General features: G+C 38.2%; 1 protein-coding gene across 3 annotated transcripts in view; it reads right to left on the bottom strand.

Moving 5' to 3' along the window:
- The window catches only part of SLC35F1 (solute carrier family 35 member F1), a 248,474-nt gene that overhangs the window by 4,289 nt on the left and 221,150 nt on the right, over positions 1 to 23,035 (bottom strand). For 2 of the 3 annotated variants that reach the window (XM_084512332.1, XM_084512331.1), the window contains one exon: positions 21,740 to 21,894. In XM_084512332.1, coding sequence (XP_084368458.1) covers positions 21,740 to 21,894 — 155 coding nt within the window. Of the gene's footprint in view, positions 1 to 20,880; positions 21,166 to 21,739; positions 21,895 to 23,035 lie in introns of those variants that run through there. The other variant, XM_084512333.1, reaches the window with a different exon arrangement.

Raw genomic sequence — 23,035 nt, 5'->3', positions numbered from 1 at the left:
TGAAGACCCATGGACAGAGGTAGGCATAGATCCTTGTTGTGGCATGCACATCACAGAAAAAGCCTCTTGTCACCAGGATGGCAAACTTTTGGGGGAATATCGCTTTGTAAGTTGGTTTGCTCCAGTTAAGTCCCCTGTCTTCCGCAGCTGGTACCTTTCCATGGCCCAGGCTATTAAGTATTAGTCAGGTGGGATGTGGGAAATCTGGGCTCTGGTCACTGATCCTAACCTGAGTTTGTTGTGCTTTTAGCCATATTAACTACCTCTGTGAGTGCAAGTGTCTCTAACTCCAGTGTGGGGTATCATCATCTTCTTCATTTTTTTGTCAGGTAGCTGCTAAATGTAAAGTTAATTACAGCTAAACCATGTTAGTGAAGTATAATATACCACCCGTAATATAAAAACACCAATAAAATAACTTAAATAACATTTAAAACATATACTTTCTTTAAAAAAAAAAAAAAAAGCCCTTAATAAAGATCCTTAAGAAGGCCACCTGTAGCTTCTTTTGCTTGTAAACTGAAAGCAGATGACAGAAGATTTAGTGTGAGTTAGAACAGGACAAAATTCAGCTGTGAAACATGTTCTGGGTAGACCTCAAGAGGTTTGACAACACTTGTGGAAAGCAGTTAACTGAAAGGTTGAGCATGCATATTTTGGCACAGAGCACCACTAGATCAGAGGTCAGCCTGAATTTTCTGACATGTCCAGACTCAGTGTGCCTGGACTAGGAATATAACACAAATAACTTTTTTGGCAATATTTTAGTCCTTATGGGTAAAGGTAAAGCCTTTGCCTTGGCTTTAAGCCTTTGCTTATGGCTCTAAGCCCATATGGCTTGTCTCTTGATCCTAGACTACAAGTTATTCTTTCTTGTATGTTGTGTGTGAGAAGCTGTGATGGACAAATTGTCCAGCCAACTTGTAGGTGGGAGTATAGAACAGATCTATATTTGCTGGGACTTTAGAAAGTGCCTGTGTCCTGCAACTGTCAGGAATCCATACTTCAACACCAACCTATAACCTCCAACCTGCAACCTGTGATTAACTGCTTCATGCTTCACAACATGCTTCATTTTATTATTTTACATGGAGGTGTCTGAAAATCTGTTCTTTAATCCTAACTTATATGGTGCTATGATGGATGCCCAATTTGTCTCCTTTGGACAATTTCAGCGTGTCACAAGGTGGATAGACCAGGCTGTATTGGCAGAAGCTTTTTAATAATTCTGCTTCTAATATTTAGAGAAATAATTACTGTGGTAAAAGCAAATTTTACTTAATTTTACTTAAGTTAACTTAGTAATGATGCTGATTTGGTGCAATTTAATAGGTCTACAGAACCTGTGTACAGCCTCCCACCTGTGGAAGCATTTGGCTTTTTTACACAATCTAAATAATTTTCAAAAAACTTTGGACAAATAACACACGGTGACATATTTGGACCTGTTTTTGTTTCCTACAGCTGGTATGCACGTTTTAGAGGGAAAGCACCATAATGGGGAAAGTTTAGAGTATGTCAGAAGGATTGTTGTGTAGAAAGAGTGCTGCTTTTCATCAGTTGTTAATTGTTTTTTTTCCAGGAATGTCACCAGGTCTTCACGTGTCATCTGGCAGTGTGATACGATGCAGTCATCCCACTGTCCCATCAGCTCTGAACCCATTGTTGAGTGTTACAGTGAGTCTGCTGAAGGATTCCTCCGGTGTGACACAGCTCTAAAAGGGCTGGGTTAGGCTTAGATCTCCCCCATGTGGCAATCAAACCAAAGTCAGTCATTTCAAAGCACTTTCCAGTGGATTTTTCCCCCCTTTTCAGTTTAATTTTTCTCTCAGCACTTTCCCCTCCACTTCATGAACTTGGGTAGCACATGGCAGCAGTGGGTTAAATTAAGCAGAAGCAAAATTGAAGAGCAAATTGTGTCTAGTTTCCCAAACTGGGAACTAGTTTCCCATTGTCCCTCCTTTCTACCTTATGCCTGAATTTCTCACCCAGGACAGCCAGCTGGCTTGTTCTACCATATAACCAGAGTGCCAGCCAGATTTGTGATTGCTGTGAGGAATCTGTGGGGCTTCCAACAGCTAAATGTGCCCTTATTCTTGCTCAGGGAGCTGCCCAGCCAAAACCAATTCACTTTCTCTTTATTCCATGCCTTCAGCTCTGCCACATCCCCCTCCTCTTGGCCATACCTCTCATTCTCCTCCCTGCGGCTGCCTGCCAGTGGGCTCTTTGGTCTGATAATATTCTCTCCATGGCAGTGTGTCCCCCAGTGGCAGTTCTCCAGCCTGGGAGAAAGGCTTTGGACGTAGCTGGGGGAAAGCTAAACAAAGGCCTGTGAATCATTTGTCTTTGGTATCTATGCACAGCTATTGCAAAGAGACCTGGATGCTGACAGCCCTATACCAAAACCAGTCTTTACCTTCCTCTCTTGATTAGAAACGAGTTAAGGCTTCTTTCTGCAGCAGCTCCCCACAACTCCATTAACAAACAAGGGTTGTTAATAAGGTTGATATAGGAATACATACTGTAGGCATAGGAAAAATCTCTGTGCTTTTTCGATACTCTGTCAGACTGACCCAAAGTCCCCTGAAATCAATGGACATTTTCCTCCTGTTAAAATGGCTGTGAATCCAGCAGTGTGACGGGAGGGTTCAGACAGTTCATCAAATACAAAATCTGTTAGTCACTGTACTGTGTTCTTCAGACTCTCCAGCTGAGATCTTTGTGTTTTATTGAAGATAGCATTTCCAGCAGGCATACTTTATTGCCACAGCTACATGCAGGTTTTTTTTTTTTTTTTTTTTTTTTTTCTGTCTTGACCTGCAAACCTCATCTGCTGAGACTCACTATTAATAGAGAGCAAAAAAAAAAAAAAAAAAAAAAAAAGAAATTTAAAAACAGCAGGAAGAGCTACTTCTAAGAAATGAAGTGAGAGATCATTTTGCATTTCTACCCTACACAAAATTGCACTACCAAACTGCAAGCTCTCAGGTAGTGTGCAATTCCTCTCTTTGACTAAAATGCCAGTTGACAATGATACTGTGCTTCATGTTTCTAACTTATCTCCCACTTTCTACAGAAAAATATTTCCTCTAAGAAAAAATATTTTAAAAATATACAGATTTGTATGTCTCTCCAAATCCCACCTCCCTCCATGCTACACAGGATACCAGCAAGCTGTTCAACTTCTTGCATCCTGGCATTGATTTTTTCCCTTATATTAATTTCTTTTGTGAATGAAAATGATTTTTAGATGACCCTCAGTTTATTACCCATTTAAAAGAGACAGTAGCACTTGGTTTCTTTTTTTACCTGTTCACTCTACAAAGTGAAGAACCGAACTAACCCATGTCACATGTCTGTTCCATAGTCCCTAGAAGAGTAGGATTCAGATACACAGCAACAAAGAAAAAATCAGAAAAAATCCTGTCCTTTCACTTAGGACCTTAACAAAGATGGTAGAGAAAAGAAGACATATAAGAATTTCCAGCTGAGAACCTGAGATGTACAGAAACAATTATTCACCCCAGATCACACAGGAGCATATGGCAGAGTTAGGCAATGAATTCAGCATTCCAGAGGATCAATCTAACTCCTTAATCTAAAGACTTTTATATTTGACTGCTTATATATATTACATTTTATTCTGCTAGATGAAATCCTCTGACAGTCATGTAAGTCGCACATGGCTGTGCCAATGTATAAGTTCTCTGCAAGCAGGAATTTATCTTAAAAGTAAATGATATTTAGCAATTGGCATTTTCCTTGCTAACTTGCTTGTATAATACATTAATTAAACACACTGATACATTGTATTTAGCTTTCAGCCTGGACTGAAGCAGAGATCACCACAAAGTCAGGAACCAGGGGCTCCCTGTGTTGCTGCATAATGACCAGTTTTTCCAAGCAAGAAATATGCATGTAAAAAACAGTGCTTCTGATCACCTGAATCAAAAGAAGGGAGATTAACTTGCTACAAAATATGGAAGGGAAACAGGGACATCATCCTCTGAAGGGAAGACAGATCTCCTTTTACAGAGAAAAACTGTTTAGTTACCATAACACTTCAGATCTTATCACTGACATGAAAACTTGCTGAATAGTCAGATCAAACAGTTCGATCAGCACAGCACATCTCAACATGGCTGCTCTGCTCTGCTCTAAGAGGGTGTCTATAAATGCTTTCCCAGTCACATGTATTCAACAGGGAACACACAAAGGTATTTACAACAATTAAATACTAGAGGGACAAAAAAGATGATGTCTCTAGACATTATTTAGTACCTGCAGTGAAAAAAGCTTACACTAAACCACTGTTAAGTTTCAGCATATCCATTTTAGGTGTCTGTCAATTTGAAGAAAAGCATACAAAGCAAAAACTAGACAAATGCAACAAGATAACGTATATCAAGAATTGCTCAGTCTATCAAAAAACACATTGATTCTGGATGAGTGGATGTTTCTGGTATTTATCTAAAAGATATCCCTTAGGGAACCAGTACTTGAATGCATTCACTCAGCCAGGCTTAGCAGAAAAATTAATGGCATTGGATGGCATAGCTGCAGGAGCAGAGACCTAGCTCCTCACCCTGAGATGTGCTAATGCAACCCTGCGCAACCCTGTCAGAAAACCAGTACAGCACTAAGCTCTAGCTGACCGCAGAAAACACAAGGTAAAACCAGTCCTGCTTTCTGTTATCCATGCACAAATTCACTTACATTAGGAAAGAACAAAACCCAAACATTTCTGCAGTGATTTAAAATACACATATATATAACTACAATGCTAGATGCAATTGTGAATGGATTTTATAAAGATTATTTGAAACTTAATTTACACATAGTATTTTTGTTCCAAGCGATTCAAAATTGGCCATTTGGGGAATAAGTTAAGCATCACAAAATTTCTAAAATAAGAAAAATATAAAGGTATCTGAAAACTTATTTTTCTTTTAAAATCCAGAATGAGCTATTAAATCTCTCTAAATTTAGCCCCACCCCCACCCCTTTTTCCTATTTCCTACTTTTAATTATCCATCTGTGCAAAACGTGTCTTCTATAGACCTGTAAACCTTTATGATTAGAACACTACTAGTATTTCCACTTGAATTTATTGTACTTTAAAGTAACCCAGTTGAAAAAATAGGTGCAAAAGAAACTTCTTGATGGGGAGCAAACAGCGCACCTGAGCATCATCTTGAATAGTGATAAAACAATGACGGTAGAGGAAAATACAAAGAAAGAAAAACTGTTCAGAAAACAGCAAATTCCAGTCTAGTTCAGGAGAGCATGTTATTCTTCATTATACAGACCGTGAATTTAGGAAGGAAAACAGGAAGAAAGGGCATATCAGAATCCTTGTACAACAACTAGGAGTTGTTGCACTGACTGCCTTCTGCACAGGGAATTTGCAGGCTAGTATTTCTGACTGTCACAGATGTCCACATCCACGTTACCACTGGCACGAGGGCAAAACAACATCTACAGCAACAAAAACAGACAGATGTGAGTCTGCAGAAAAGCCTACGCTGACAAAGGAACTCAATGATTTGCTAATTTTGGTTTTTCACTAAGCTATCATGGTAATGATCATGACCGTTATTACAAATGGTTATGAAAATGCAAATTCTCCTTCACTTGGTCCATTGAACTGGAAATAGTCTGTGAGAGCAGATTTTTCAGCTGTGGCACTCCAATTCCATTTGTATTTCACAACAGCAGCATAGTCTGAATCTCTTGGCAGGTAACACGACTCCCAGCTCCTAACTATGGCAACCTAGCTGTGCTTTGTAAGTCTTAGAAAGGATTTTTTTTTTTTTGTTATATGACTAACTGAAAACCTAGAATTACCTAGTTTCAACTGATAAACCATGAAATGAAATAACTACCTTTTCCCTTATCTTGGCTACAAATTCTCCTCATTTTGACAAAAGTGAAAAAAAAAAAAAAAAGAAATCAGGCCTATGAATTCTAATTTTAAACCTTCTTAAGACGCTATCTCCTAAGAACCGTGCTGATGAAGAGGAACAAAAATTTCCATATTGGGGGAATTCAGTTAGTCCCATATTCCTGTTGACATTCTCCATGCTCTCCAGACTGGTAGTTCCCATCAATGTTTTATTCCAAGCAGTGGGTCTGTGCAGCCTGATGAACTTTTCTGTTTTCCAAACCAATTCAGCTTGTAATGTATGCTGCACAGCCAATCAAAGTCAAGGCCAATGAGGGTTCCCACACCGGCTTATGTCTTTTCCCTCGGGTAATTTCACACATGACTACCTGAGCGGGCTGAGCTAAGGGAGCTAAAACCAAATTTCTCTCATTATCTTTTATATAACAAACAGACATTTTCACTTGGCTTGATGAATCGATTGAGAGACTGAGCTTCTTTTCACACAGTTCTCTATTTTCACCTCAAATATAGCAAATGAAGTTCATCATGGCCAAGTGCAGCAGTTGCACTGCGGGATGCACGTACTTTCCGGTCAGTAGGAGTACCAGGAAGGATGAATGCTCAGAGGGCTATGAAGCCACACAGTCCTTCCACTTGCATAGCTGGATATTAAAGATATATTACTTATTATTAATAGGAATGGGAGGCAGCATCCTAGTTATAGCTCATAGCTCTCTCTGATGACTGCCTTAGCTCAGCCCCACAAAGATCTGGCCAAGTTGGTCATAGGCCGGGACTGTGACTCAAACTGTGGCTGACTCTTTTTGCTCCATCCTGGAAGGGAGATGTTTCTGTTTACTCCTAATGGGAAGGAAAGGATGCTCTCTTTGGGATTCAGAGTTTACCCTGATAAAGTTTATCCTGATAAAGAGCAGGGTAAACTCTGCTGGTTCAGCCTGTCACTGCTCTCTGTCTTTGGCTGATTACTGATCCCAGGTTTAGCATGTCTTTTCAGCTCTCCAACTACAGAAGTCTGAATGCCTAAGCAGAAATGTTGGTTACCCTGCTGAGAAAGGTAACAAGGGGTGCTGGCTAGCTTCAGTAATGATGCCAACTACTGGACTGTGAGTCTGTCCACTAGCAGCAAGATTAAATCATTGTCACACTTTAATGAACTCTGGCTATTTCCAAGGCAAACTGTGAGGATATAGTCTTAAGTAATGACTTAAGGCCCAATCTTACCTTCTGAACTCATGCAAAATGAAATTTATAGCTAGTTTCTGCACATATTTTTTATTTTATTTTATTTTCTGCCCATTGGCAGTCTAATGAGAAGTTTTTCATTGGGTGAAGGAGGTTTGAGTTGCAGGGCATGCCTCTACCCATCACTGTTGCTCATTCCAGCCATAATCCAAAGCAAAAGGCATTGGGTTCACTACAACAACAGCACAAACCTGACATCAGACTCATTGCTATTTGGTTGAAACAAAGAAGCCAAAGGAAGACTGGCCCCTGCCATTTCAAGGATGAAGAAAGGCCGTACTCTTCTCTTCCTCCTGCCTGCTTGCATCCTCAGTTTGCTTTAAGTCAGATGAAATGGAAATATTTCCTTAATGTTGTGTTAATTCTTTCTTCTCTGTATACAGATTGTCAGGGCTGTGGGTGCATTCCCTCCACCTGGGGATTTCTCTGTCTTTGCTCAGGGCCAGCTCAGCCATGGTGCATGTGTCTGGCCATGAGAGGCCTCAGCAGAGGCCTGGCCCCCTCCTTCAGAGCTGGGGAGAAGCTCTTCCCCTCAGTCATTGCCACTGTGACCATGGCCAGCCTCATGCCTCCCTCTGACCTATGCTTGGCATCCCAGTTTGACCTTAGCCCTGATCAGTTCTTTGAAAGCTGAAGGTGTCTATACAGGAGAAAAATGGGGAGAGGATTACCAGAAAACTATCATCATAAAGTCCAGTAAAATTTGTGAAACTTCATAGTTTTCCTGGAATTCATTTGTGGAATAAAACAAACACATGGTCAGAACTGATCATATTTACAAAAAAACCTCAGAGGTTGATGCCAGCAGCTGTAAAGCAAATGCTTGTTTTGCACAAATCTGCATGATTTCACGCTTCTCAAATGGCATAATTAGAAAAAAATTATAGTAGAATGTCCTTCCTAAATACATGCCTGTTAGGGCAAAATATTTGCCTGAAATGTCTTTTCTTGCTTTCCTGGATGCTGGGAGATACAGGAATGCTACTTTCTCTTCCGCTTCCCTTTGTTGCCTTCACTATTAGATGTGGAGAAAAAATAAGCCTGTGTTCAATACCCCTGCAATACCAGCAGTCTGTCTAATTAAAAAGTGCAAGGTAGAATGAGTCCTGCAATGTTTTAATCCCTTCTTATCTGTATAGGAAAGACATTTTAATGTGAAGTAAAAACACTTATATTACAGTGCTCTAATTTCCTGTCAGCATATTTACTGTGGTATAGAGAGGCTTCATTTCTGGTTATTTTATATCAATCACTTGGCAAGAATAGTTTAAGATAAGCTGGGAGGGGGAGGAGCCCACTCGTATAAGAATAAGCAAGTCCATGTAGGGATGGGGTTACTGTGTTCATTCCATATGCACAGTAGACCATCAGACCATGACAAATTTAATCAGTCTATGCAGAAAATCAGTGGTAAAGCAGTTATCCTTTAAAGTCATCTTAATATTAAAAGAAGCACAACAGAAATACTTACAAAAATAAAAGTAATTCGCCATCCCCACTATTACCTTTCAATATTTGAAAGATTTGTTTTATCAGCCATCAGTTGCCACGTCTTTTCATTTTTGTGTGTAAATATTTAATAAAGTAGCAGCTGTCTGCTGTACTTGATTCTGTATAAATGTATATGAGGCTAATTGTGTTCGATACAGAGGTTACAATAATTTATTCACCTTGTATCCTTTGTTTATATTTTTTTCTGCTGAATCTATCCATATATTCATGTAGTCACGCTCTCCCAGAATGGCATTCTTTTATCTCAGCCATACAAGCAGGGAGCATTCCTGCCCTGAGACACAAGATATATGCAGCTGTGATTACCTTTAACACGAGTAACTACGAAGGCTGTCTGGAGAGAGTGTGATACTGCTATTTCTCATCAGGGTGCTGCGTAGTCTGCTGTGTTTGCTGCAGGCAGTGTGAGACAAAACTTCAGGAGCTCCAAAAGCTCTCAGCTGAGTCAACTCACCAGACAGGCATACCAGAGAATCAGCATGGAAAGTGTGTCCTAAGCCATCCAATAAGCCATCCAAAAGCCAATCCCCCATGGCCATGTGCCACTAGGTCATATATTCTATCTGGCCAATATGCCCTGTCCTCCTGTAAGCATTATTAGGGCTTTTGTCCTGTCCTCCTAATTTATCTGAAGTTTGTTCTTGAACCTCCCTGCTGCTATAGCCAAAAATCCCTCTCTAATTTCTATTCCACATTTATACCTGCTCAGTTTCTATCCATATGTTCTTATGTTGGAATTGGTCTTTAGCTTAAATAATTTTCCTTCTTCCTCTGTGTATTTATAGATTAATTTGTATACGTTGAATATGTCCTATTTCAGTTTGTCAGAAATCAAAGCTATGCTACATATGACAAACATTTTTTTAGGATTTTTATAGCCAGCCAGTATGTTTTTAGAGGATGCATGCTTATTCTGTCAAGGCTTTGGAGAATACAAGAGAAAGACCTCTTTAGGTCTTGGGCTGACCAAAAACCTTCATAGCTACAGCTAGCAAAGTGCTGTCCTAGTAAGTTGTGCTGTCCTATGGCATTAGCATTTCCCTATCATTATTGGAAATACCTGGACTGACCCATTTGGAAACAACTACACCACAAATGCATTCAAACTTCTCCCATCTGTTGCCACTGACATTACCTTGAAGTTCATGCTTCATAGCATTCCTCAATGTCATTCAATTCTTGTGTGGTATTTCAATCCTCCTTCCCACTGAAGGTGCCAAAGCTATTACTACAGTCACTACGTAAGACCAACTCTTTGGAAACTCCATTAGTAAGCTCCTTTTAGCAGACTGTTTCTCCTGGCACACGGCTTGTCCTTTATCCTCATAAGCATGTCTTACCCGTTTTACAGTCTTCATAGTGCTAATCCTGTACTTCAGTTTAATTAATAATTTTATATACTGTACCATACAAAGGTCTCAGAGATTAGATGTGCCATTTGTCTTTTGCCCAGAAAAATCTGTTAAATTATCAGACAGATATCAGATTTAGAGTGGCATGATTTATCTTTTGTGAACCTGGCTGCGTTTTATCCAATTTTCCATTTATCTCCATGTCCCTAATTATTCCTCCCTTGTGTCTACTTCTGTTTTTATTTTATTGCCCACTTCATATACTATTCTTCCAACTATCTATATTCACAAACTTGAAAGCATTCAAATTATTGTGTTCTCTTTCTGCTTCCAATGTATTAATTCCCATCTCTATTAATTCTTGTGCATTTTCTTTGTATTTAACCCTCATCCTTATTGAATGTGGCAGAAGGTACCCATTTCGGTGACAAACAAAAGGTGGCTTAATTTTGGCCTCTGCTTTCTCTGTGGGGTGAAACTACTTCTCTTCATAGACAAAAAGAACTTTTTGCTGTTATTTAACTTTCTTCTTCATTGGAAAATTTGGTTTATCTTTTATAGCAATTATAATTTAACTCTTTTTCCTTTTTACTTGTACATCATCAGTTTTATTCTGTGATTATGCTGTTTTCCTTATTTTCTCTCTATTTCTAACCTTGTTAAAGGGATTTTTGTCTAGTTACATCTCAAGCTCACCCCTACAAGTTCTCCAATTGCACTTAAGATCAAAATCCACATCAAGTCAAAGGCAGAAAAGCTATTTCAAATCTCCTTCAGACTGAGGTTTTTGAAGGAATATTTATGGGCCTTTTAATGACCTGGAAAAGCAGATATTGTTTAGTGGGGACTGCTAGTGTTAGGTCAGAGGTTGGACTCGATGATCTTGAGGTCTCTTCCAACCTAGAAATTCTGTGATTCTGTGATAATCTTGTTTGCTGAATTTAACATGAGCAGGTGGTAGGAATAACTTTGGAAATGAACTCCAGTACATCAAGATAAGTTTAGTTGCTTAGTGGCACTGCTGCTGACAAACATGTAACCTCAGCCATGGGTTTGAAAGCTTCCAGTTTAGTGGAAATTGGGAGTTTAGTCAAAAAGAAGATGATTTTTTGAAGACTTTCTAACAGTGACTAAAATACCCTACTGCTTAGATTGAAAACATATATAAGCGATGTCTTCTGACTGATATTATGTCTGCCTGTTGGCCCAGTTCCTTGATTTTATTTTAGGAAACACAAGGTCTTTTTGAGACTTTAAAACTATCTGCAGCGTTCACTGATTCAGCTGGCAGGAGGCACAACTGGACCAAGCACTTTAATCCAGATAATTAAAACATCAGGTTTTCTTCTCCTAAACCAAATAAAAGTTCTTGATACATTGTCAGGAGTTACTTCAGACTCAAGCAAGTCTCTTCCATGTCCCTGGCCTGGGTTACTGAATCTTGCAAGTTCTTCTATGTAGCTATTCCTAGATGAACTCATTCATTCGACGATTTCACGCGTTTTGCTTCCCAGTAGCACATGGACAATGTAGATGCCCAGGCATCATTTTTAACACACTTCCTAAATATTTCTACCTTGTTTCCTAGTAACTTTTGGAAACAAGGAATTACTCATTTCCATACAAAATCTCCAAGTTTATAATACAGGTATTGCATTTAACTCTTACCATTCACTTTCAAATTGATTCCTTCAATCTCTGTCTTTGGCTAACTTCCAGACTCTGTTTTCATGTAGTAAGGTGAAAATAATATTCAATTTGCAGAATCACAATTTGAAAATCTTTTTAGATTTTTGGTAACTGAACCATATTTAAGCTTTTGAATGCTGCTGCTGCTTTACCGATTCATGACCTTTCTTGGCTTTCTCCTTTGGGCTGCAAATGATTGCTGAGGTATGTAACTCAATATTTTCATTGTAGTTGTCTTCAAAAGTGTGCATGACTTGGGAAATGCTGAGGTTCTCATTTAATTTGATTTCTTTTTCACAAATAATTATGAACCTAACCCTCTTGGGCTTTGCTTTCATATTCATTGAGCTTTCATTTAGAAATGGTATGTTGTTGGTAAGATCCATCTCATTTAATAGGATGTCTTCATTATCTTTTTCTCTCTGCATTTTTTATTATAATAAAGTAAAGGCAGTATTAAAAAGAAAAGGTTAGAGGATGCATATGTGGTTGTTGTGGTTTAACCCCAGCAGGCAGATCAGCATCACACAACTGCTCGCTCACTCCCCCCAGGTGGGAGAGGGGAGAGAATCAGAAAGGTAAAAGACCCAGAACCCATGGGTTGAGACAAAGACAGTTCACTAGGCAAAGCAAAAGCCGTGCACAAGCACAGCAGAACAAGGAATCCATTTGCTGCTTCCTATCGGCAGGCAGGGACTCAGCCACCTCAAGGACAGCAGGGCTCGCCCCGTGGCACAGCTCCTCGGGAAGACAAATGCCATCACCCCAACATCCCCTCTGCCTCCTCCTTGTGTTCCCCCTGCCTCCTCAGCTGCTGTCACTGAGCACGGTGCCACACGGTGTGGGATATCCCTTTGGGCAGCCTGGGCCAGCTGTCCTGGCCGTGTCCCCTCCCAGCTCCTGGGGCACCCCCAGCCTCCTCGCTGGCCAGGCAGTACCAGGAGCGGGAGAGGCCTTGGCTCTGTACAAGCACTGCTCTGCAGCAACTGGAATATCCCTCTGGTATCACTGCTATTTTCATCAAAAATCCAAAGCACAGCATCATACAAGCCTCTAGGAAAAAAACATACTCTATCCCAACCAAAACCATGACAGTGTTTGATACAAGTGTTTTTGTTACAATATTTTTTTTTTTGCTTTCTGCAGTTCATCCAGACCCTTTTCTTGTTTTCTGTTTTTATGGATTTTTATTACTCCACTATCCCCAAATTTTCTTTTTCAGCCCCCATGTTTGCCAGCACCTTCAAAACCCATATGGTTTTGTTAAAGCTTTACCATGCAAAAGTTAACTATTTTCAATAACAGGAGGAATTCTGCTAATATGTCTGCACTATCATATTCAGTAGAAATTAAGAGCACTTCACCTTTACTTTCCACTTGACACATCACTACTTTTTCCAAAACACTATTTATTTCCCTTAGGATGTGAGAATTAATCCTCATAACGTAATATGTGGTATATTTAAGAGATCTCTGAACAACTTTTCCTTTATATTGAAAACCCAAACTAATTCCAAGTAATTTGAGGTAACTGTTATTTGGCTCCAAATGTTCAAAGACCATTATTATGGTACTTTGCTACTTGCATTTCTTTAAGGCAATATCCAGTTATTAATTTGAAATGAAAATGATTGATGGATGGAGGCTTTACTGCTAAAGATATTTTTGCATGTCCTACCAGTATAATTCTGCTGCTTCTCTTCAGCCACTATAGTGCTCATGTGTCTGGAGTGTTGTTCAGCCTGGGAGCAAAGGTGGGGACAGAAAAGTCTGGTGGGACTGCCTCTTCTGATTGCAGACAGCTGTGACTTCAGATTATATACAAAATGGAACAGCACCTAAATTGCACACAGACCGCAGTTCTAACCATTTTTCACTAGTTCCCTAAATGCTGCTCCTCCTTTCCTAGCCCTGCCAACAAAACAGTGAGGACTTGAGGGGCTTCAGTATTTATTCTTAGTATTTACTCTGCAAGGTGTTGAAAATTCAAGTCCCATGATAGTGATGTGAATTGCCTTCTTCGAGCAGTCGAAGTATATTTCTGTTTATTTATCCATGCTCAACTTACTCTCTAAAGACAATTCTTGGAGTTCTTGTTCAAGACACTTAAAAAGGACTATTTTATAATAATAACTGAAAATAATGCCAACCCTAAGCATAAGACTGTAGAGAGAAACGTCAGTGTTGGAAATTTATAATCCTGTGGTTCCTCTTCATTTTGCATTTAAAAAAAAATTGAGGAAACTAATAGTTTCTATGCTAGGACATGTTTTTCATTTGAAAAACAACAACTTCACACTATAAGGTAAGTAAACCACTTTCCCAGTGCCTTATAGGTCAAAGCACTTAAGCAGTTCATTGCAAGCAAGCCTGACCATCAATTTCAGTAGATTTGCCAAGGCAAATATACTGGCTCTTTTCTTTCTCTGGGGACTGTCTGTGGACAGGCTGATTTTATACATTTGTTTTCTACACTTAACATTTAAATTCTGTTTTCATTCCAAGTATTCTTTTGAGTAGTCAATATCCATTAGGTACTTCACTATCCAATCTAATTAAAGGCAGAACTAAGTCACGTAGCAGTGCTTTTTCTCCCTGACTGGTTGGATCGTCAGTTGAAACTACTTCCTTCTTCATTCTGAGATATGTTCTATTTAGTGATTACATGAGTTTCAACTGGCCTCAGACTCCTTTTATACATAGAAAATTTACTTCTGTATTTACTTTGTGCAGGTATTAAGAAAAAGTATGAATGTGTTGAATTGAAAAGCTCTTTTGAAACTGCAAACAAATCTTCTAACATTTTAATACTTGAGCTATGTAGGGACTCGTGATGCTGAGATATAAAAAGACTTGATTCAAATGTTACACAATAAAAGGGGAGGGAGAGAAAATTGGAGAAGAAAAGAAGCATTATGATCATTTAATCATTGACACAAAAAAGCAAAAACCATTCAGCAAGTTGACAACCAGGTGTGGAGCAGCGAGGCGCAGAACAGTGCTGTTGTCAGTAGGCCCTGTTATCCAGGCATTCACTAAGAATATTAAAACAACTAAATTATAAAGTCAAGAGAATAAGAACCCAGGCATGGGTAGGAAGATCAGATCCTTGCCATTATTTTGCTGTAATTCCTAGTAATTTTTGCTGTAATTTCCTAGTTCTGGCTAGGAAACCAAATCTTTGTTCTGTAATCAAAGGAAAAAACAACAAAAAAAAACCCTAATAAAAACCTAAACTAAACTGAGATGAGAAGTAAACACTGAAGCTCTTTCAAGACACCAAATGCTGTTTTTTCTGAAACAAAGTGTGCTTGCTGGAGACAGGCAACTGATGACTGCATCTGTTATGAAGAAGCTTCACTGCAGAACCCTGGAAGCCCTAAAGGCTCTTCCTTGGGGTTTTAGGCTGCCTAATGCAGAACTGAGATTAGTTCTCTGGCTTCCAGAAGTGATGAGTTGTGTAACTCATGCTTTCTCATGACTGAGATCTTCCAGCCCCAGAACACCTGGTCAAAAAGTTTGGAAAATATGCTTTGCTGCAGTCTATTAGATGAGCAGGCAAAACAGCACTCAGGGTCTAAGAAATGCTACACCGTGCTTCATACTGAAAATATTTTTTTCATTTAACATTTCTGTTTTGATAATTAGGTATTTCTAAGAGGAATTAATTTTGCTGGAAAACTCCTAATTGGTTCTGTTGTGGGCAGACATTTTACAAAAGAACAATAAATAAATTAATAAATAAATAAAATAATAATAATAATAATAATAATAATAATAATAATAATAATAATAAACAAATCCCAAGCTAAAAACCCTGAAAGACAACCTGCATACTGTGACATTCATAATGAGCTAACAATGCCTGAAAAAATATTCTTGAAATTGAAGCCTCCATCACACCTTCTGCAATACAAATGCCACTTTCTTTTACTCTCTTTTTTGATGGGTCCAAATGAGTTAGTATCTATATTTCACTGTTCCTGGTTTGCAACTATTGAATCTATTGCAAGGTGACACTGTGAAGGAAAGAAACACTCTCTAACAATGCAGTATTTTCAGAAAACTGCCGTAACAGTGCTATGCTGTTAAACATCTACTGTCAGACCATGCAGTATCTTGGCAGCAGTAATTTCCTTTCCTAGCTTCTACTCCCTTGTGTCATTTTACTTCAGAGTTTTTTATTGTATAGCATCCTGCACACTCAGACAAAGGGTAAGCGGATGTGGCCCTTTATATCGTGTATACATGCAAGTGTGACTAAAAACACACCTAACACCCTTCGACCTCAAGGTAGCTTTTTGAATAAAGATGCCTAACTTCTCTCAGAACTACTTCGTAATTGGTTATAATTTGTAGGAGGAAATTCAAACAAAGAAGTTAGTAAATTTAAGAACAGGTGAAGAAGCAGCTTTTAAAATGTCACTTAGATGAAAGGCATCCACACCGCATAGCTTCATGGGAACCGAGTTGTTGCGAGTGAGTCCCCCATATAAGAAATGTCAAAGGAAAACCTACACTTAAGATTCTGCACATCACCAATGGCACAAACAATTATTTGGCAATGTGATTTATTTTCATTATTATTAAAGGCTCAGAAGCCTTCACCATTATAAAGGCCCTATGAGATTAAATTCCATTTAAACAGAGAATTTATGGATCATGCAGATGGCATACCTGATTTAATTGGGGAAAATATCCAGAAGTATATGGCTGAGAAAGTAATACTGTAAAAGCCAGTTGTTTAGCCTCCACTACCTGCTCTGTTTGAAATAATGATGCACCACTGACCGCACCACTGTCAAAGTTTAAAATTTGCAGGTATCAATCCACTAACAAGTGCAAGCAAAGAAAAGGCTTTTACTGACCTCAGCTTATACTTGCAGATGAGTTAAAAAAGACTGAGCACATCATTTGAAGTATTTGCTGAGCTTGGTCAGATGATTTGGAAAAATCCCATAGATGTTTATGGTGAAAGTAAAACCACCAAGTAAAAATAAAAGTAATAAACAAAAAATCATCCCCCCAAACCAAACCAAGTCTACCTCCTGCTCCCAAACCACTGACAGCATAATAAAATCATGACTGTCTGAAAGCACTGTAATGTCCTTAAGAATTTTTCTTTAGGAGGCAAAGACAAAATGATTCTTTAAACTGTGTAGTTGACTATTTGCTTCTTTCAAACTGTTTGTACATTGAAATGGAGCATATGGAGTCACAACAAGGCATGGTTTTTATCTCCACAACCATTAAGCTGTGAAGCATTTTTAAGATTATTCTTTGAGGGGCAGACTTTCCTTATTTAGGAAAGTGAATTAAAGCCCACTGAAGTCAGCAGAAAACCTCATACTGGCTTCAGCACTCTTGGATCAGGATAGTAGAGTACATGATTTTAAAGGAAGCTCTTAGTACTTCCTTATTTCCAGTAAGGGCCGAATTCTCATCTTAGTGAAGTCTATGTAAAGCCACAATTCATGGTCATTGCTTAAGGATCCACACTGGCAAAAATGAAATTGGAAACTAGTGCACTACTTGTACCTGCTCTTCTCCATTATATTAAAAACCACTCTCCTTTATAGCTTGTTTCTAGATGTAATGAGGAGGTTGTCATCTGCTCCCTTCCATTGGAGGGACTCTGCTGTCAGAATAAAGCCATTTCTAGAAGTATCAGTAAGTGAGGTTTCAACTGGCACCACTTCAGTTTTCTAGTGATGAAAGTGTTTGGGTATCATGTTTATTTGTGCAGCCAAATCCTTTCACAATGTTACTTGCCATGATTCTAAATCAAGATATATGACTTCATTGATTTATTATGAAATATATGCATTTTCTTCATTTGGAATTTGTTACTATATGCAGAAATTCTGATTTTTTTATAGCTAAATCTTGGATAAAATAATGAATGATTTTGCCAAGGCAGAATATAATTGATGGTGCTTGGCTTGCTAGTTAATGATATAATGTAGTGTGACTAGACCTGCTGGTGCAGAGCATAATCAGTATGCATGCTCTAGCTGGTGGAAAACATAAAATAAGCTGCTTAGATTATTTAGTGAGAATGCAATTTGCTTAGAATGACTACAGCCCAACATATGGCTTGCAAATGAAAAGTATGAACTTTAAAAACTCACTTTAAAATAAAGCTAAGGCTGAGAATAAAACATAAAAATGAATACTTCCCAAGCGAAAAAAAATAACAAAAGTTATACTAAAGATCCAACCCCTTACAACTGGAGAGTTGGCCCTGAATTTCCCAGAACCTCTAGAGTGTGGGAATAATATAGAGGTCGGTGCACTATACTATTGCAGCCTCTGACAGGGCAAGATGAATGCTATGATGGCATAGGATAAAATAATAATAATAATAATAATTATTTTAAAAAGATCACTTTAGGGCTCTGATAGCCTTTGTTTTTCAAAGCAGGAAATCATTTAGTTGTGCTTAAGAAAAAGGTGATATAAGAACAGATATCTAAAGAAGTTTTGACCATCAAATCTGCAAAAAAATATCTAAATATGATGAGAATTAAGAAAAGGATATGGAACTTTATGCTTAAATGCTATTGCAATGGCCAATATTCAGCCACCAAACAGGCTAGATGCCTTTCTCCATCCACTGGAGAACTAAAAAGTGAGTTTTTATTTGGGGAATGCAAATAATCTTAAGAATGAATCAGTACAACCTAGTCAGTATCTATCTTAAGCTGAAAGTCATAAATCATTATGCTTTGATACAATAACTTGGACAATTAGCATGTTGAATTACGAGCACATTACCAGAGCTGTGTCAAGTTAACATGCTGTATTTCTAGCTTCCACAGGCTGGGGAACTGTTTAATGCACTACAAAGATACTGGCAAACAAGATAAAGAATATAAATGCAGCTGTTTATAAACTTGCTGTCCTGTATGTCATGATGTTACAAGCCTGTATAATAAAAAAATGAAATGCTAACTAATCAAAACACTTCAAATGTAATCTTCTCCTCAGTTTGGTTTCAGAGGCTCTATAGCCCAGTTAAACTAATTTCCGACGTTTTCCATGGATTTTTCATAGATTTACTGCTATAGGTGCAATAAACTTGTCTCGTAATAAAAGTGGCAGCACAGAGAAAAAACTGTAACTGTTTCTTGAAAGCCTCATAAAATTATATTCTGCAAGGGGCACTAAACCACTCAGTTGATCCTAATTCAGTATAAAACCATTTGCTTCCCAGTGAAGTGGGGCTTTGCCCATCGGTCAGTGCAGCAATAAGCAAAAGGAGCTGTGCATCTGAAGGAGGCCTACAGCTGGGCTGGGAATTAAACAGCTTTTCTGAAGCTAGAAAACAAGGAAGAGTACACAGGCTTAGGAGGGGAATAAATTTAGATCATTTAATGTTAACACACTAGACTTCATTACTGAGTGCAACATTCACAATTCCACATCATCACATTAAACAATACCTGATATTAAAGAGAAAGAAAACAAGGAGGTGATCTGACCAAGGATAAAAACATATTAGCGAAGGAAGTAACCAGATAATTAAGCAAACTTTTAAATCTAGATGTTCTCTGAATATAGACTCTCTTTTCAAATTTCTACAATATGAGTTTGAAAGGCACAAACAGAGACAGACTGCTCTGGAAGTTGATACTACATTTCAGGTAAAGGTCTTTCCATAAAGTCCTAACAAAGGTCTTCTCTTATCAGCAGTTTGGCTGGGAAGAACAGAGGATAGACACACATGAGTTATACAGATTGCAGGATGCATACACATCACAACAGAAAAGCATTGATGAAAAAAGTACATACAGTATCAATATTTATGGGGTAGCATGTCCTGGAGAAAAGGAAGGACAAGAGCATTGCATGAGGTGCTGGAAGGGCCTGTGCTGCTTCTAGAGTGGAAGGCCCTGTCTCAGGAAGGATGAATTCCCAAGGTGCAGAGGAAAACAGAGGTGCTCATGGGAGCAGGTGGCCCATCCCAGGAGGAAAGAATGAAAGCTGATGCCTTGCTCTGACTAGGCAAGTAGGGGCTGAGAGGGATACAATTGTTCTCTACTGGTGAACCAATGGAGTAAAATGCTAAGGAGAGGAAGGGATTCTTCATGCTAAAGATACCCTTGGCACAAACAATGAGTGGATCTAAACTAGGCACAAGTAAATTTATACTGGAGATATAAAGGTTTCTGACTCTTGGAGCAGTGATGTCCTAAAACATCAAGGAAAGCAGTGGAGGGAAAAACAACAACAAACAAACCAGAAAATTAAATAGGCTGAAGTGAGAGTTTGATGAGAGTTTTGAGGAAGACTGCATGAGAAGATGAACTGTGGGAGAAAGAGATTTTCAAACAGCTTTCTAATCAGAGAAGTAAGGGCCAGAGGAGACCACTGACTACTTCAGAGTTGGAACTCAAGGGTTTTATCAGAACAGATGATGAAACCTTGCTTTGTACCATAAAAGCTTCCAGCTGTGAGCCTTCTCTTCCTGAGCACTTTTTCAGTAGGGGCTTTTAAAGGGAGGCCAATGTGCCACTGTGCTCAAGAGCTGACATGCACACACACTACAAAGATAAAGTGTCAATGAGATTGGAAGTTTGATCTTCTTGTCTCTTCTAATGTACAACAATTAGACACAGGGAAAAACTGAAACCTTTTATTCACCTTCTGCCCTTCAAGTGCCTAAAGTTTAAGGTTTATGTTTGCAAAATTGCCCTTTTTTGTCATGTTTGAGCAACGCTAGGTAGAAACCCATCCAACTCATGCTGCCTTTTGAGTTACACCCTCTAAATAAGTTTGATTTTGCCAAAATAAATAAATAAATAAATAAATAAACAAAAAACACAACACTATTTTCAGAATTAAATTGGTCTATCTTTTATTGTGTAATATAAATATTTTTCTTAGAAACACTGGACTAACACCACTTTTTTTTTTTTTTTTTTTTTTTTTTTGGTGGACTAATACTACCTATTTGCTGTGGCTATCAAATAATATTATTAATATGGAATAATAATTTTCAGCTAATACCTAATTTGAAATACTTTGAAATACTTTGAAGTGTGGGTCAGAACCAAATTACCACGAGTCAGACCTATAAAGCAGAAGGCAATATTTAAATTTCAGTTTCTATACTTGCTATTCTTCTGTCTGAAGAAAATAAGAGACAATGGGGAAAAATACTTTTGCTTTGGACTCAGGTTTTGAATTTTCTCTGTCCCTTTCAGATTCATTCAGGTGCCATTAGTATCACAAAATCTGATATGATTTGGTTAGCTAATCAGTATTGCAAGGCTTTAATTTACCTAACACTTCTCAGGGCCACCATTTTAGCTATCAAGTAACCTTCCTCATATGAATAAATGATGATACAAAGCAGTTGCCTCCAACATCCCAATGCCATTTTCATAGGATGGCCACTGAGGGGATGTTTGTGAATAATGCAGTGCAGTTCCTTGTTCCTGGAGACCAAATGTTTGCCTGTACAACTCAATGTTTTAAATATTAGACGACCTAAGAGATAAAAATTTAACTTCAACACAAATCTGCCACACATTTTGACTTTTTTACACTAACAGGTGAGCCATTGGTTTGGCTGACTAGAAAGGTGCAATTCATGAACAGTTATGAGACATAATTTCAGAACCAGCATGAAATGAAACGGCCCTGTTACTGGTCAAAACAATTCTGGGGAATTTTTGGAAGAGTCCTTCTCTTCCTGATACTGCCCTGGTCACAGCAGCCAGAAGTTCCCTCTGATCAGTAAAAGGAAATTAGTAATACAAACGTTTATGGACAGATATAAAAATCTTAAAAATCATAACAAGACTGAATAAGCTATTTATCTTTTAAGATGAAATAATATCTTTTATATATATATACACAACATATACATTATACATTGTATAAAATTAATTATATATTTTTTTTTAAATCTGCATTTTTACTATGTAAATCTAACAAAGTTTTGAGGCTTCTCTTATTTTATTGTTCAGCACTACTGCTTCTTCAGGCATACAGCTATTACTCAAACACATCTCTCATTTCCACATACCTTGTAGTGGAAGAGGAATAATCCACAGAATAGGCTGTACAGGTCAGCTGTGAGTAAGGAGAGGTTGACAGCAGTAGCACTGGTTTTCTTTATGACCACTGGCATAAAGCTGTAGAGGCCAAACATACAGGCACTAAAGCCGACATACAACAAGCCTGTGGAAGAGAAACAAGAACAAAGAGTGATCTTCCACAGCCTGCAGAAATGACTTGTGTTTTTAGGAAGAAGGCTGCGTTTTTAGGAAAGAATTAAGAATTCCTTTTTAGAAAACACAGATTCAAATTATTTAGATGTGCATATATATATATATATGTATATGTAGACCACAAACACCATTCTAAATACATATGAATACCAGTGAAAACCGTATCTACACAGCAGTGGACATGCAGTCTCCTCTCTGTGGTTCCCATAATAGCAGTGCTGTTTTAAATCAGCATCTTATATTACTAACCAATATCTTACATCCAACATAAATTTGGATGAAATAATGTATTCGGACATGTTAAATCTAGTCTTTTAAAGATGATTGTCCCCAACACCCACTGTGTTCAGTTGAGTTGGAAGGTGTTCTAGGAATGGGCCCACAGGATGAGCGCAAAAGTACTTTCACAGGAGTTAATGAGCCGATGGATAAATGCATGAGAACAGAACTCAAGTGACAGAGGTCGTAGTCTATTTTGCCCCCAAACTTGACAAATCACTTCACAGTTTTGAACCTCCATTCTTCTACCACTTTTTGTCTGTCTTCCTTAATAAGTCTTTCTGGAGCTGAAACTATTTCTTGCTACATGTTTACAAAGTGCCTCATGCAATTAGATTGTTAGACACTAATATAATAAAAATACATTACAGTAAACATTAAATTTCAGTTTAAAAACTAAATAACCTACTGGGATGGAATTCATTCCTTCAGTTATTGCTCGATAATTCCCAAGATAAATAAATCAATATGAAGTTAAAAAAACAGCAAACACTTCACTCATTTGCTCTCATGCAAATGATAATTCTTAGGCTGATGTATGCTGCAGAATTCCCAGCTGATATATGCACAAGCCTATATTTAGACTCACAGCAGCTCTTCAGAGCATGTTGTTATTGACTAAAAGTTGCAGAAAATCTGATTGCCCAAGTTCTGAAAGGAATTAGCAGAAAAAAACAAAACAAAACAAAACAAAACCCAAAGTTCTTATGATTTGTGTCTGTTTGTGGATCCACTTAGAAAAGCCATCCAAATAACATCAGCAGTTATAATTTGAGTCCATTAGAAGCATCTGAACTTAAGTGTACATCCAC

This window comes from Aythya ferina (assembly GCF_964211825.1).
Source record: "Aythya ferina genome assembly, chromosome: 3".
Classification (NCBI taxonomy): domain Eukaryota; kingdom Metazoa; phylum Chordata; class Aves; order Anseriformes; family Anatidae; genus Aythya; species Aythya ferina.
This window is presented reverse-complemented; position numbering and strand designations above follow the sequence as displayed.